Below are 18,383 nucleotides of genomic sequence, written 5' to 3'. Positions count from 1 at the left end.
TATAGAATTACAACAAAAAAACGCGTGCCACCGGGTCACACGAACCCATAAACGTTTGACGAATCAATAATATCAATAATATACACGTATATTATATAGCTTGAGCTGATAATGGTCCTCCTTACTTAAACACGATTTAATAGCCCGCGTGATTGATCTATAAAATCGATACATTTTTTATGCCTGTGTAAGTCAGCTGTTTTTAGTTCAGCCCACCTCTATGACCCAACGCACTAGTTTTTTCGGGTGTTCACCGACGGTGGCTTGGTCCGTACAGATTCCACTCCCACACCCTGCAGCTGGACTGCAAACATGGTATATAGGTATAGTGACTCCAGTGTGACGGACGGTGCGAGTCGGATTTTATTCGATTTTCATCAGGATTTCACTAGAAAATGCATTTTTCTCCGACAAATATCGACCGTTGACCATAAAATACGTAGTCAGTTCAATATAAATATATATACTATGTAGTCACGACCGTGGCGAGACGCGAATCTTATATACACAATATAATATGTAACACATATATTACACAGTTATACACAATATTATACTATCATATATACGTTATGGAATTATTATAAACAACACGATGGAGGAAAATAAAACTACACAATATTGACTAAGATCACGAGTTTATTGTACAGTTCTTTTAAAAACATACACATATAATATCAGCTGTTTTATAACACACATGTGTATTTACTTTTTTTCACACAAAAATATTATATCTATAATAACACTACATAAAAAAAGAAAAGAAAAAATACATATACAACATAAATAACATATATATATATAGGTACAATAACAATAATAATTATAATATTAGATATAAATTTCTTTTTAAAAATAAATATTTTTTATGTGGTTATACAAAATTACGCAATAATAATAATAATAATAATTTATGATTTAATGTTTTTTTAAATAATAATAATAAATGTGACACTTATATATACATTATATAAGTATTATATCATCAGTGAGCTTTGTTTTTATTCATTAAACCTAAGTATATAATAACATTTTGTATTGGAGAAAAAGGGTGGTAGGGTGGACTAAGGATGATGGTTATATTGCACAGTGAATGGGAGATAATAAACGATCCCATTACCGTGGATTTATGCGTTGTATTTTTATTTTCAATGCGTGTAAACAATAAAATAGAACACTGTTTTCCGCGTAAAGTTTGCAATGAAAACAAACCCACGGGTCTAAAAACAAATGTATTAGAAAATGTATAATCAATTCTCGATGGCGCGGGGTGAGAGGATCGACTAACGAGAAAAACGACGGGGTTGGAATTTAGATTATACAATTACTACGCAATAATCAGTCTAAATTTATAACATAAATATGATTTATGGAAAACAATAATATAAATAAAAATAATATGCAATATGTTAATGTCTGGAATGTCGAGACTCGGACGGAAAAAAATACTTACATTTTATTCCGATTACATAATACTCGTAATATTATATATGGGTAGGTACTGCAGTAAACACGCGTATTGTATAATAATATGTATTACACTTCAATTTCTCCAACCGTAATAGAGCACCACAAAACTAATTAAACAAAAAATAATAATATAACAAAAAGTATGACGATATAGTATAATATTATATAGACGTATAATCTCATATTAATATATAGATAAATTATCGTGTAACGATGGCAAACGAATGATTTATTGTCAAAACATTGATTTGAAACATAAAAACACTAAAAAAAAATTATACATATATAGATATATAGATATATTATACTCGTTATGATAATATGGTGTACATATATGCGCGTGTGCTATGGCAATAATCATCGTCAAGTCCAAAATATCGTATCAGGATGTGGAGTAGTATAATAGGTATATAATATACAATAGATGATGTGACGAGGACGCGAAAAGGATTGAATTTTGTGATGTTTTCGATGGTGTCAATGATGATGATATGTGTGTTGTATTACATATGAGGGTGACGATGTAAATTTTATATATGCGGTAGACGAAAGTAAAAAAAAAAAAAAAATGCCAAAATACAATATTTTTTTTTCTATTTCGTCGTCGTATAGGCAAAATATCTAAGTGTTTTGTGTATAATAATAATTATATTATTGTGACGAAAACCGTCATTGGTCAAGTGGCTGTCAACGATGAGTCTGGTTGCGACAGATCAATGGAATCGCATTCGGGCGGAGGCGGTCTAGAGCTGCAGGCGCTCGTGGCCAGACTACTTTCAATGCTGTCGAAGAAAAACTCGTCGTCCTCCCCGTCGTCCAAGTCGCGAGATCGGACGGCCATGGAGTCTGGCGGCTCTTGTACTTCATCGACGGCTGGCAGGACAGGCTTTTTGCAGGCTTCCATCAAGCCACGACTCTGCCGTACGAGGTTACGGCGCCGGAAGAGTTTCTTGGCAGCGGGCTGTGTGCAAAAATTGAGAAACAATACGTAAAAATCGAGGACCGCAATCATAAAATCGTTATATTATGGGTTATATATTATAACATTATTATATATTATATACATGCGAGTAAAGCGTATGTTAGATTTTTGATGAGAAAAAAAATTAAAACCGAAAGTAAGACCAATAATCGCCATATAAACGTAATAGGATGGTAGTAGGGAGTGCACGTTAAAATAAAGACTATTAATTACTCTCAAGTCTCAACATATATAAGTCTTAAAAATGAGTGCCGGTTAAGCTCTACCGATTTAAAAATATACACTAATTATAGGTACCTACATAATATGTACATCATTTTATTATATAATAACATGCGCAATACAAAAAATATTATTATAGGAATAGGTACAGATGAGTCACCTGCAGGCCGCCACTACAATGAAGTCATTGGCGAGCGTATAATAGCGATCAGCTTTGGTATAGGCGTAAACACTCTTGCAATTGACCCTCCCTCCCCTGCTGGGCCCCTCGTATAGAATATACAAAAATATTATACACGAATACACATGGCGGAAGTCTTTGCACGCGATCGTTACCATGTTGCAATTTTTTTTTGAATTACATATAAATTATATGATAGTATAATGTATGTTAAAATCTCGTTATTACACTAAAATACTAGCTGCTACTGTACAGTCTGTCATGATTTAAAGATTTTTTTTTCTTAAAATTGTTTGTTTTTTGGTTACGTAACGCATAAAAACCTGACACCAGCGAGTATGATCAGTCGTACTATTATTATTTAAGTACGTATTTAGACATTTAGTTATGCAACTATATATATTTTGTATGCTAAGTTTAGCCGGTCTCGGCTAAAAAAATTATGTTGTATTAAACAGGCAAGTGCACGTTGTATATTATTTTGAAGTTAATAAACGGTCGGTAAATTTTACGTACAACCATCTTATTCGTAATAATTATACAATTAAACCATGTTACTGTACGTGTATTAGAATTAAATTATTATGAGCAATAAGATTGTACGTATACTGCATTACGCGTAATCGATTGCGACGGGCGCTAGCGCGAGAGAGAGCAACTACGCGATTTTCTTTTTCGACGGTTTTATATTATGTTACGTTTCGTGGAGAGATTTTGTTTATTCTGTCGTTAAATCATTTTTACTCGATCACGTGTGAATGTGCGTGTGTGCACGCGAGCGAATGCTTTTGATTGGAAAAAATACCAAAATCGTACCAGTATATATGATATCACTTTACATTATTATATACTTCTGTAATATTACGTTATATATTACAAGACAGTATACATAACACGGTCGAAAAAATACGAAGTAAGTTTTTGGCCGGCGAATCGTGATCGTCGAGGGAAATCTTATACTACAGAAACATCATTCTATGCGTGCGCCCTGTGTGTCATAAGTGCTTGGCAGATATTTATTTCTTCACGCGGTATACACGGTACATGCACGTTGGGGCCGATTTATCCGCGAAAAAGAAAACGACGTCTGGGAAACGAATCCCGCGGAGCCAACGGTGCACGCACTGCAAAAAAATATAACATTAAACGCACACACAACGGTTAATAACGCGTAGAGACGGAATATAATATTATATGTATATTTGTCTTTTTAAACTGTCAACTGGGAAACTCGAAAACACTGGAACTCGCTATATCTGTATACATTATACGTCTATACATATACACTTATTATGAGCGTATCTCGTAACGGCGTTTTGTCCCCTCGCTCGTCCATCCACCATCTAATAAATACTGCATAAATAGCGCAAGTATATTATTTATTACATTCATCTGCAGGTTAGGTTATATCTAAATATACCAACCCGCTTTGCACACCCATTATGTGAAGTATAAGGTATAACGCACACACGAATAGAGAAATCGATAATTCAACTCTGCCGTCTCGCGAGTAAAGTGGTGCGAATAAGATGAGAATTTTTATTTTCTCGTGTTAAGTTAACGGTAGGTACTCGACATGTTTTTATCAGACCGACCTTTAAAAACGTTTTCAAAAATATTACGATAAGAATAAAATGTTAAACACACATCAGCTGAATGTATGATATTACTACGCATATGTGGTGCACCGTCGCACGTCGTTGAATAAGATATGAATGAGGAGATTAGCAACGCGACATACAAACACCTATGCGGAAATCGACTAACGTCTCAAAGGAAACAAATTAATTTTTTTCCGGCTGGTTCCGGCGAATTAAATGTGGATGCGCATACGCGCATATATAATAACTAATAAGCACACTGAAGCATCGCGTTCATATGTATTAGGTATCGCGTTCATATGTATTAAGCACACGCCGAGCCGCACACGCGCGATGTTTTAGACGGCTATAGATTATTTTGATAAACGTTTTACGCTGTACTGCACATATTACACGTTTTATTTCTATGTAAGGTGAATGTATTTACGCGTACATAGGGTGTGTGTTTCCTCGTCATGCTGTTCACCCTGTTCGAAATTATTATCGAAACGTTAATGCAACAGATTTGTAAAAAATTAGAAAATGTATGTATTTTCCTGATAGTCATGATAATTACTTTTAACGATAAAAACTTGAAAGTTATACAAACTTGGATATATTAACATATTATCAACACGCGAATTAAGAGAAGAATTAAATATAATGTTCAGAGAAATAAAAAAAATAGAAAAAATGTTCGATTAACAATAACACATGATTTTTTTTTAGGCAAACCAAAATAATACTTAACAATTACCGGTACAAGTATAAATCGTTAACGGGGTCAAGCACGACAATGTACCCTGTACATAAGTTTGGTTAGGTTACCTACGCGTTTACGAGCAGCATTATATTGTTGTACGTACCTACACACAAGTGCAGACCTGCACAGGAAGACACGGTCGGCTAAACGCGCGCGGTTGTTATTATAAATTGGTGTCGCAATCCGAAAGCGACAGCGACGGCATATATATATATAATATATACTCTATAATACATGCGAGTTTCCTATATAAATTATAATATTTACAGCTTACAGTCCGTATAACCTGTTGACGTGTGTACCCGAGTACCTATATTATATTATCATTATATCATTTATATACACGTCGTCATTATTGACCGTCCAGTGGATGCAAGTGAGGTGGATTTTCCGGAGTTTTATTTGTTACGATGGATGGTTTGTTATATTGTAAATAAATACAATCATATTTCATACCAACTAAAAAATTCTCTCCTCTTCCTCACAATATAAAAAAGAAAAATCACGACGAGTTTATTATTTACAACTAATTTATTATTAGATATATATTTATTACCGCATCTAGGATACGGTCCTGTCGCCGAGCGCGATGACCTCAGCAACGACGTTTGGCAATCGGCTAATATGATTAACGATTTCTCTCCTGCAAATTTTTAACGACATTTTACCACGTGTATGCATAACACCTCCTTCCCCGTCACTATACTACTCGCGTCATACTATAGTATATATATATATATACCTTTATAACAATTCAAAACATGCGCTTATACAACCACTGCAAAAACAATGTCATTCGATTATATTCCGTCGAATTTTTTTAACGGATTCGATTTATTCCGCGGTAATTATAAATACATAACCCTATCGCATGGCATGTACGTCGCGAAATTGCGAGTAGGCATACTATTGTACAGAGTGTTTCGAACTTACACATATAGGCTTATGCACACCTACGTAAACATTCTGTATACTATAACTTAGTCGTCACGCGAATTCAAAATCAAACAAGATCTTGCAGCAATTTACAGGGTGCGTTAAATATATCTATAAATATGACAAACATGAAAGATACAGCCACGATGCGCGCACGACATAAAATAACACGCATGCAGTACATAAGCAACGTATGAGTAGTGAGTACCTATGCCAAAATAATATTATATAATATATCACGTCTATCGGTCCTATATAGGTTTAGAATGTTTATATTATAGTAGGTATATACGTTTGGGAAATCTGTGACGGACCGAGTGTGAAACGCCTAGAAAAAACCGACCGCTTTGTAGTTGGTATTATTAGTATTATTATTTATAATTGAACGACGCCATTGATCAGACGAAACTGTTTACGGTACGTGCTGTGGTGATATATATATATTAATGAACCAACAAAAAAAATAATAAAAAATCGGAAGAAGATTACGTGTTATACCATGTATATACGCGTACGCCAAGTAGGTTAACACAAGCCGCAGAAAAAAAACGGATACGTTTTCTTTTGCGGTCCTCAATGCATCTCGCTATAATATTATACACAATATACTATGGCAAATTAAAATATTAATAATATAATTTATTATACTTATGGGTGAACCAATTATAATATTTATATTATACTTATGGGTGAACCAATTATAATATTTAACACTGTTCTCGAAATAATCATATTTTACATTAATATAATAAAATATACCGAATAATATCATATTACAATACCCGAAATCTAATAGTTGTGTAAGGGGTATACAAGTCGTATATATTTATAAATATTACGATCTTTAGGTACGTAATATAAATAATAATTGAAAATGTATTAAAAAATTTTAATACGCTTATAATATGTATACTAACATTATATATTACATAAAATTTTATATATACTACGATAAATCTTTTCATTTTTTCCGAAGATGAAGTAGAAAATTTAGTAGAAAATCACTAGAAAGATACATTGCGATTTCCTCAAAAACTTTAGTATATTACTAATACCTATAGTATATTACATATGTATATATAAAAAAAAAGATTTTTTCAATCAAAAAGCAATGAAACAAGTAATAATTGTTTCTTCTGTATATACACCTAGCTATACAACACCATAATATGTTGATGTATATAGTTGTATAGATAAGCGATAAACTATCATAAATGACATTATATGTTCCGAACGCAGGAAAATTTCATTTATCTCGTCGGAATAGAAAATTCCTATGTATACAAGCGATTACCGTTTATTCGCGTAATTGTTTGTGGCTTAAAACATTATGAACACTGACAACCGTGACTTTCTACGCGAATTAAAAAAATATCAGAATATAATATATAGTATATAAATATATACAAACAATACATTATAGACACCAGTGGAATTGCAATTTTATATCAAGAAAACATACACACACACATACACAAATTATATATATAGGTATGTATATAAATATTATATATTAATCTGCAACTATGTATTTGTCCAAAATTAACGGATTTAACGTTTCGACTTTCGTTTTTTGTATATTATAATCTTACTATAGTGAATAATAATAGAAAAAAAACATTAATCGAACGCGATAACTGAGTATGAACGAGCGAGAGTTTATAATATAAATAATATACGATTTAGGTACAAGCCACCATTATTATTATTGCAATTTAATAATACATCATTGTGGTACACAGCATAGGTATGTCGTATATGGTATATAAAGTATAGATGAACGGCTAATCTGTTAATATATTTTTATAAAAAAAAATGTACTACGCGCGATGCGGGCCGATGGACGAGCGGAACGTGCGCTATTGTAATGTGCATAGCAATCAGGAAGTGACAATTTCCGGTCGTATACGGACGGGCTACTATTCCTCCGACCTTATATATTTAGGTAAAAAAAACTGAGAGGAATCGAAACGCGAATAATATTATCGATGACCTGCCGGTTTTCGGACAACGACGCGACGCAATTAGCAACGATTTCAATTTATTCCGCACAGACACTGTGTGATTCGTCAGTCTAGACAAAAATGTTGTGGGTATTAATGGTATATATTATAATATAATGTAACGGAGCATCGCGTCACAAAAATGCATAACAAGTATTCCGAAACGATTTCGCGAAGAAATTGTGTTATATTATTATCATATACCCGAGAAGCTGCAACAGTATAATAATAATAATATACTAATATAATAAGAAATCTCTTTCGCGCCGAATGAACAAAAAGTATTTATTTTCATCGTTAATAACATTGTACATTATACATATATATGTAATAACCAACTGATGACGACACGTATATAGTAACATAATGTACCTACAACAACTGCAACAATCGATGCGAAAACGTATTTTCTCTCAGACCATATAATATAATAATATATATGTCTTTGGCGCGCGTACCTATTTGTTGATTACAATCGTTACTACTACTAGGTACAAATAATACGAATATACAGTACGCGATCACATATTATATACAGGATGTGCGGTGTAACTGGCCGCACTAATTATTCGGTCAGTCATTACCTATATGATTTCGAAAAGTGAAAATGTTTTTCTGCGGTTTGAAGTAATTTATTACTTGGAACGCTACATTTTTACAAAATAAAATCAAGTATTTTGATATTTTCTAATTATTTATTAATATTATTTTATTTATTTAATAGGTAACATTATTCTATATTTATTTCTAAACTTTTTTTTTTTTATGTTTATATTACCAATGTTATCAAATAAGTATTTACTTTTAAGCAGAGAGGATTAAAGTATAATGAGGATACTTCCCCGCGAGTTTTTGGTGGACTACTTCGCTGATCTCTAAACTTTATTTGGAATATCGAAGTGTTTTAAAAAAGTAGAAATATATTAATAATTAAAATTACAGACGGAAAACAGAATTTTTTTTTTTCAATCACACAAATCATAGAGAATTAGTGCGCTATACCGCCGCTATCATTCCTAATAACTATACTATCTGTATAATACTGCGTGATGCTATGCGTACCGCAGTCTGTACATCATATTATAGTGTTGGGATTTTCGACTATATAAAGGTCAGTCAGTGCACAGCCGGAAATCGAACGGAAGTAGAAAGTATGGAGCTATTATATATATTATATATACCTACATAAAGGTACTAAACACCGGACAACAATAAATTGCGCGGACGGACGGATATTGTCGAAAACCGACGCCGAATACAATTATTAATGTACAAAGATGACGAACTGCAATTTAAACTCCACGAGCGAGTTTGTATCGAATTGTTTTTCGTTTTTCTGATAATTGCAAATCAATTTCATCAATTTCGAGACATATACAGCGCGTTTTAAAAAAACGGCGGCGGCATCGTTTGTACACTATATAATATAAATAATAAATATAATATTAATAAAATTTTCCTTCGGCGGCGGCAGCAGCGCGTGTTCGAGTCGAAACGGGTGATGTCAGTATAATATATATATATATATTATATATATACACACATACACGCGCGATATAGTATATAATATTATGTTATTGTCGTTGTCATCATCGTCACGCAGGAACACGCAGGAAGTGATGGAGAGCAAGGGAGGGAAACGAATCGTTTTGTGTGAAAAGATTTAAATTAAAAATTAATGCTGCAGACGTTGCGGTTTGCATCTATACACATCGTAAGTACGACGGAAAATTGTTATAAGCGTTGGGCACGCGTGGACGCAGAGACTATACATATACGAGCATTACATAGGTGTACAAACTGCTGCAGTGGGTACCGTTTTTGTCCTTGATTTCGAGTTGGGAAAAAAATAATAAAGAACCAAATGAAAAAAAGAACAAACAAATTATTGTAATAATTATACGGCTGCAGCGCGCGGGGAGATGAGACGGTGGTGGACGACGACGACTATGGGCCTTGAATCTCTCGATTACTGCTCTCTCTTACTGTCTCACTCGTGTCCGTATATAAACTACACGCATGCGCGAGTATATTGTACATGCACACGATATATATATCCTTTGTATATTATTTTATATAGTTATATTACTAAACCAGACGCTAAAAAGAATTAACGGACCGTGGCGCATCGAAATATCGTTATATTATTATTTTTATTGTCCATCATATACGTATTATACAACGCGGTTTTCATTATTATAATCGGACCGGCACGCGGAAAAAAAAATCCCATTAAAAGTTCGAAAAATACGTGACGATCGCCATCGACCTCGCGACGAACAACGGATTTATATTACGGCGGACGGACGGCGACCGCGGTAGATGATCCTGCACAGCAGCCGCCGACACCGCCGTCGTTTTCCAGATTTACACGATTTCAAGGCAAATCGAAAATCGGTTATTTGGCAACGATATATACCTACCTATCATTTATATTAGATCGTGCGGATCGAACAAGTGCAGCGCGATGTATACGCGTATATACATCGCTGTTTGAGGGGACAGGAACCTAACCAATTTTTGCTCAAAAATACACCTCCTTATTCGATTATAATATTGTGGTCATATTTAATAGCGCACTCAAATTTGGATTCAGTATGACAATTGCCACGTTTCGACTTTCGCGTGACTATGTGAAAAATTAACAATTCGAACGATCCTAAAATTATCAATACATAGATTGAATTTTGAATTCGAATGATCAGTAATCCATATAATTATAGTAACTAATGGCGATACAATGAGATTCTATTACCCAATAATTGTTTAAAAAAAGTATTTTGCCACGTCTGTTTACGTGCACGTAACATGAACGTACACATGTGTGCGATATTACGCATAAGTAAGTTTAAGCGACCATAGAAGAACAAGTATACATCACAGAACAATAAGATTATAACGATCAGTAATAAAATGCCTAAATATTGCCTAAGTATATCCATAACACGCGTGTAAGTAGGAAATTTTAAAATAATAACGTGTTACACACAGGGGGATATTATGCGTGAGTGGAGACCTAAACATCATGCAATAAGCCACAACTCTACAAAATAACATGTAAATAAAAAAAGGGCAAGAAGACGGTTATATTTGAAACTTAGTAAAAAAAAAAAAAAAAACAAAAAAAAAAGACAAAAAAAAAATTATCAGACTTACGGGTTTCGGCCGACTTGAGTCGTCGAGTGTGAATGTGTGTGGTAATCGCGGGGACACGTTATGCGTATATATGCATGAATATGTACTATAATATGTATATTTGTTTTACTGCGTAATGTCCAAAGAAGCAACCAAGCACACGTCGAAAAGCTAATCCTTTTTCGTATATTATATTATATAACAGATTTTTTGGTGACTGCGATGTGTGATCGGTGATCGGAACAGCGTGGTGCGACAATATAATATATACGGTATGTATCTATATATATCTATATATATACAAGGTAAAACACGTACGCACGTAAACGTGTAAGAATACCATATGTATATATATATATATGTATGTATATAACGATGATATAATATATTCGTCGACTTCGCAGTGGGTTCTGCACACACACACACACAAACACACACATCATATTATATATACATACACTATTTTGACATAAATTGGCGCGTGCGTGTGTGTATGCGTGTGTGTGCGCCTAAATAGTATACGATGTATGTGTATGTGTATGTATTTGAAAACGTGCGCATGCGCACACGTCGTGGAATCGGACGAGTCGTGGGCATATATTATGATATTATAATATAATATATATACGGCCGAGCGTGTGTGTTTAAAAGCCTTCCGTTAGGATTTCCGCATCCAATTGTTAAATATGTTGGCGATTCTCTTGGTCGGCCGTACCTTGTTGGTATCGTCGGCCGCCGGCTGTTGCAGTTGCTGCAGCTGATGACCTGCGGTCACCGCCGCCGACGCGGTCCTGTTGAAGTCTTTGGCCGCGCCGCCAGCCGCCGCGCTGGTGCGTTGGTGCGCGTGATTGTTTTGCGATCTGGCTCGCGTCAGCGACGCTCCGCCGCCGGCCGAATCTCTTCGGGATCTGTGCTGTTGCAAGTGGTGATTCTGCGACGATTCGGATTTGCTACCGCGCTGTTTGACGCCGCTGCCTACGCCACTGCCGATGGACGAACCGCCGTTGCTCTTGTTGTTGATGGACTCCCAGTTGCGGGGCAACGATTGGTCCGACTTGCACTTGGTCCACGACTGACATTGTTGCGCGTCACCGCCGCGGTACGACGACGTCGGCCTGGGCTGCACCGGGCACGACGACGGCTTGACCACCGGTATCTTGCTGGGCTGATGCTGCGCGCCGTGTCTGCCGCCGCTGCGAGTCTGATGAGCCGACTCGGTGCTGCTGCTGCCGCCGTTTTCGTCCTGGCTGTGATTGAGGTGGTGATGGTGGTGGTGGTGTTGTTGCAGGTGGTTGTTGTTCGCGTGCGGTGTGGAGACCATCGCTGACGGCGTTCCTGGCAGTGCAATCTGAGGTAGAATCGGATTCGATGGAACCAGGTCCAGCCACTGGTTGTTTGTAGCGGCGGTGGATGCGGTGCCGGCCGATTGCGATCCCGCGACGACAGGACCGTGTTGCTGCTGTTCCTGGTGCAACTGCAACAACCTCACCCGGGCCATAGTCCCTTCCAGCTCGATGCGCTTCTCCTCCAGCTAAAACAAACAAGCATGACGTCATCGTTAGAATATATACAGTCAACCCCTCCACCAAAACGCAACTAGCGTCATCGCGGTATGGCACTCACTTGGAATTTCAGTTCTTCGTTGTCCTCTTTGCTCTTGTTCAGTTCGTTGGAAACGTTGCTCTTCGAAATGTTCAACATCTCCATCTGACGGACGAGATTCTGAAAGACAAAACAAGTTAACAATATTTTCAAGTTTCCCACATTGCCTAGTAAAGTACAATATATTATACAATATATGCCATGTGAAGCTTATCGAGTTATTAAAGACTGTAGTGAGGTTTGAATTCCCTAAGTTAAATTGTATAGATTTTTAAATCAAGTGACATTATAGTATACATAACATAATATGATATTTGATACATACTAGGGTAATATTAATAACCATTAGTAGTAATTCTATAATAGTTAAATACGTTTTCGAAAACCAATAGATTTGTGTGATTAGCGCGTGTGTGTCATACTTAAATGCAATCGTATGTTTTATTCGTACCTATTAAATATTATTGTATACAAGTATACAATGTTTAAATACGTATATAGACGCGTATCGCGAAACCCATCATGGTCAATGTCATCGAAACCCCATAAATCTAATACGCGTCGACCGAACACACAACAATATAGTCATATGTTCATATCATAAAACCCGAACTAGATTAGGTATAGTTATATATATTGTTATAGTGTTTTTCCCTCTCATTCATTTGCGTCAAACGTTGCGAGTCCCGCTTTAATCTCGTCGAAGGGCGTTGGCCACTTTTCATTCTCCGTACTATATACAGATACACAAAGATTTATTATAACGTTAATTCGTCAATATTGCGAAAGTGTATACACACACACATACACACACACGCACGCACTCACAAGTACAAGCTGAGGTCAGTTAATTATCGTCGGGCCAGCGACTCTACGAATGCTCGATACTAGTAGTTACTACTGCATCACCACCGCGGTGTCCCAGATGACCAAGACTGTGTTTCTAATTGGCTCGGTTTCCGAATACCCGGTGGCTGGTACAATAGTATATGACGTATTATATATAATGTGCTTAATGCTTGATAGCCAGGTAGGTAACGCTCTATACTATATTTTACGGTTAGGATTTTCGTTCTGCGTTCAGGAATCACGGTTACATAACCATATACCAATTGTATGCCTATTTTACCTACGAGACCTAAAGCTTATTGTTTTTTGAACAAAAACGTATTCGAATTCAGAAATCATCTGCAATCGCTGTACGCGTAAAACGGCGTTTATAAAAACAACATCGGCCGTTGTACGAATTCACTACGGTAATAATAATCTATTATGCAGGAATAATAATATTGTCGTCGTCACCGCCACGGGATAATTAATTATTATCGGCTCTACGCAGCGATTTATTACTATTGCATTTCGATGACAAAGTATATATACATATAAATCATGTGTTGTAGAGATAAATAAACGTCGTATCCTTGAAAAGTGCATAATCATATTTGTATGCGTGTTTAAAGATGAAATATTAAAACAGCAATACGGTCCGCCTACCGAAAAATTAAAAGTCGAAACAATGAAGACCTTTACTATACACACTACAATAATAGGTTTGGTGTAATAAATTGAAAACGCGTGGGTTTACGCATCACTCGCAGTGCACGTATATGGTCAACTTGTGACGAACTTGAAACTTCAATGTAAATATATGTCAATGTGGGTTCAGAAACAAAATTTGTATAGTGTATAATAATAATAATAACGACAATAATACGAACGTACGTTACACTACAAAAGGGGTTCTACAAACCGGTGGGCGGTCGATTAATATTGCCGAACCGTCTTTCTAATTTTGAATGTAGTTTTTAAATTTTTTTTAATCAGACACCCCCATATGTCTATCACTCTATCACAATCACTAGAAATTATATTATATTATGTTTATAGGCGTCGTAACATCACTTCAATCATTTATCTTCTATTTATAACACTTAACTGCGCCCGCAATTATTGCACTCTAACGACATTCAACGCGTATTTATCGAAAGTGTTTAATGCGGGTTTGGGAGCGTGTCCAGAAAAAGTCTGCAGCAATTAAAATAAATAATCATAAATCATCTTTAACTCTTTAATAAAGTGTTACTTTATTGAAGCAAACTGATAGATATACTAATGTAAAAGCAATGAAATATAAATTATATACGACTCGTTATTGCCTATTGGAATAAAATATAATATGACGTACGGTAGGATAAGAGAAAAATTTCAACATATTTTCTTATTGACCGCAAATCTTATAGTGAAAACTGAAAATCCATATCACGTACCATTATGGCAATATCCTCTAAAGAAAATTGTATCAGCTCGTTGAGGGAGAACACGCCGCAATATTTGAGTTACATTATGGTCAGAGCAAAACACGTGATTTAAATGTAAACATAATTTCGGATAGGTTATCTACATACTTAAATCCCTCATAACACTCGCTCATATAAATTACGTTTTGATCTTATTCTAGATTTCTCTATAACCTACAGATTATCCGTGGTTTCCAAATTGAACTACGTGTTCGCAAATAGAAAACTTTTAGCATGCCTCTTTACCGCAAAGAAAGTATCTAAATAAATATTTGTTGTAAATTGAAAGAGTATATGTTTATTACTACACAAGGAAATTCGTATTAGAGATAATGTATATATATATATAATACATTATTCATAGGAAGAACGAGAGCATACTTACAAAGTTTGTCAACTGGAACCATTTGAAAACGTTCATTAGTATTATGATAACATAATATATGTATTGTTCTCTTTTAGCTGTATCATTTTGTAAGGGGAAAAACAGATTTACGAGTCGTATATTCTGGACATACTAGAAGGTGCGAAAGTAAAAAATAAACCTAAGATGACGAGTGATGACTCATCAGAAACAGTAATAATATTATAAGTGAGCGATGTGAAAAGAAAAAACACACAAAAACAATGTAAACCCGAAGTGTAATGCACGAAGGTGGTTAAAAAAGACTTCTAGACTATTCCACGGAATATCAAAATTAAGAATATTTATTGTACCTATTTTTTGCATTATTATCGATATTCCGACTTGACGGAGTTTTTCGTAATAGAACGGCATCAGTGCCGGGATTTATGTAACAAAACATCGAGGTGCAACAACTGTTATTTACATGTCAAATGATGCATTAATTATATTTATTTTGAGTATTTAATAAAAATAAAAATTAATTAAAAAAAAATATATTTCTATATTAGGTGTGGGTAATTATTTAAAAAAACTTTTTTTCTGACTTTTACTACTACCATATCACTAATAATTTCGATAAATATTAATTTTTGTTTTATAAATGATCTGTAGTATTATAACTCACCTTATTCTCATAGGATACGGTGATGAGGTGGCGCTGGAGTTCGATTGGATTGAACGTTTTGAGTATGGCGGCCAGCGTTCGTTTGGGCAACGGCGTGCTGAATCCCGGTGCAGGGGGTTTCCCAATCCTGTCGCCAGGACTGCTGACGACGCCGTCCAGGGCACCCAATCGCTTGGCGAACGTGGGTGACCCAATTTCCAACGCCGGCGACTGAGCGCGGCCCTCGAGGTTCCGAGATATAGGGTCGGATGGTCGGACCAGCAGGACCCTCCTGGACCGGTGACGGTCCCGATCCCGGTCGTCGTCGTCGTCAATGATGGCGGACGACGAAGACAACGACGCACAGGACGCGGACGACGAACCGTCGTGGAGTTTGCCGCACTGCAGTTCGATGGACGACAGGTTGCAGGCCGAATGTTGGCTGGGCGTGTAGAACGCGTCGCGGCCGGCCGACGACGAGCTGGGCCCCGTCGACGATTCGGGCTGAACCGGAGCGAAGCCGCCGCCGTTATGACTAGATGACGATTTTCTCGCCGCGATCGTCGCAGCAGCTATGGCCGCGGCAGCCGATGGCGACTTTCCACCGCACAGCCGTTCTTCGAGCTCTCTGTTCTCGCACACGACGGCCTTGAGTTCGGCGAGCAGCCGGTGGATCTGCGCCGCGTTCGACAGGCTCTCCGCTTCCATTTCCGTGACCCGGTCGAGCAGCGCGTCCCGTTCGCGTTTCACGTTCGCCACGTGCACCCGGAACACGTCGTAATCGGCGCCGCTGCAGCAGGTGCGTAGGTCGTCTCCGTCGCGCGGTCCCGGCTGCAGGTCGTCCAGGCTACGGCACGGCCGCAACCGTAACCGGCGTTGGCGTCGCCGCAGCCGCTCGTCGTCCACCAGCAATCGGTTCTGCAGCGACTCCACCTCCAGCTTGAGCTTGGTGCCCTTGTCCTGGATCATCTCCAGTAGGCTCCACAACTCGTCCTCGTCGTCGTCCTTACCGCAGTTCTTGGTGGTCATCGTAGTCCGCGAACTGGTCGAGCTGCTGTCTTTGCTCTCCGTGCAGAAGCCGCTGTCCTGCACGGTGCCCACCGACGAAGCGGCCGCCGGTTCGCCGCTTTTCGGGCCCTTCCCGTGACTGTTGCTCCGGCTCCGCGGTGCCGTCCCAGTCGCGGCCACCAGTCCGACGCCACCGGATCCACCACCCCCGCTGCTGCCGGCGATCCATCCCGACGATGGGCCCTGCAACTTCCGGCGGACCCGCACCCCGGGCTCCCAGCGGCTCTCCCCGGAACCGACGCCCTGTGACCCCGAGCTCGGCTCCGGGCTGGACGCCTGCTTGTGACGCAGGTGCGGGAACGTGTCCATGACCAGGTCCCTAAACTCCAACAGCGCGCCGACCTCATTCTGTAATTCCTAAAACATTCCAAACGATACATGCGTCAGCTGATAAATACATAAATACATATTATATGTATTATATTATTATAATAATATAGTCGGTTATACTTTATTAGAGGCTGCGAGAATGAACTTATTATATTATTATAGCCAAGCGATAAATACTGTTAAAACGTGTTAGAGCAGGCTATAAAACATGGGTATATACGGTGTAATATATGCGGTATATATTATTAGTTCAACGAGTATAATTTTTACATTTTTCAACAATAAACTGCACAGTTTAAATTATTATTATATACGTCCCACATTTGTTTCTTCGTAATACATATATAAACATATGCGCACGTCGTACGCGGCAAATCGTTTGCGATATCTTACACTGAACAAAACCATAGTTGGTCTTGAGATTCGGTCAAAAATAATAATTATTCGTTATTATAGTACGCATAATGTACTTCTATTCCAAAACACATCAAACGAATAGGTTTTATTTATTCAATTGGTGGGATTCAAACCGTAAACATATTATACCTCCGAACCATATTTAGAATTATAGACAAATGTCGAATCGCGTGTACCATATCTGCAGATAAATTTTTTTATTATGATTAAAAACCAAATTAAAAATGATTCCATTAAGCATATAAAAACGCACTATAATACCTACATTGTGTTTCTCTATCGATTACACATTCATACGCAAAACATACGAGTTCTCACGTGCAATCCAATCTACAAAGAAACATTTTTTTAGGTGTAAGGGCGTAACGTTTGCTAATCATTTGGACA

At 37.1% G+C, this 18,383-nt stretch overlaps 1 protein-coding gene across 2 annotated transcripts in view; it reads right to left on the bottom strand.

Moving 5' to 3' along the window:
* Nucleotides 1–621: 621 nt before the first annotated feature.
* Nucleotides 622–18,383, bottom strand: part of LOC132931018 (uncharacterized) — a 52,367-nt gene continuing 34,605 nt past the window's right edge. The window contains exons 3-6 of one of the 2 annotated variants that reach the window (XM_060997198.1): nt 16,203–17,606; nt 12,896–12,994; nt 11,988–12,803; nt 622–2,431 (exon numbers count right to left, since the gene is read on the bottom strand). In XM_060997198.1, coding sequence (XP_060853181.1) covers nt 2,147–2,431; nt 11,988–12,803; nt 12,896–12,994; nt 16,203–17,606 — 2,604 coding nt within the window. In that variant the 3' untranslated portion in view covers nt 622–2,146. Of the gene's footprint in view, nt 2,432–11,293; nt 12,804–12,895; nt 12,995–16,202; nt 17,607–18,383 lie in introns of both variants that reach the window. The other variant, XR_009662318.1, reaches the window with a different exon arrangement.

The sequence above is a fragment of the Rhopalosiphum padi genome, chromosome 4, assembly GCF_020882245.1.
Source record: "Rhopalosiphum padi isolate XX-2018 chromosome 4, ASM2088224v1, whole genome shotgun sequence".
NCBI lineage: Eukaryota > Metazoa > Arthropoda > Insecta > Hemiptera > Aphididae > Rhopalosiphum > Rhopalosiphum padi.
This window is presented reverse-complemented; position numbering and strand designations above follow the sequence as displayed.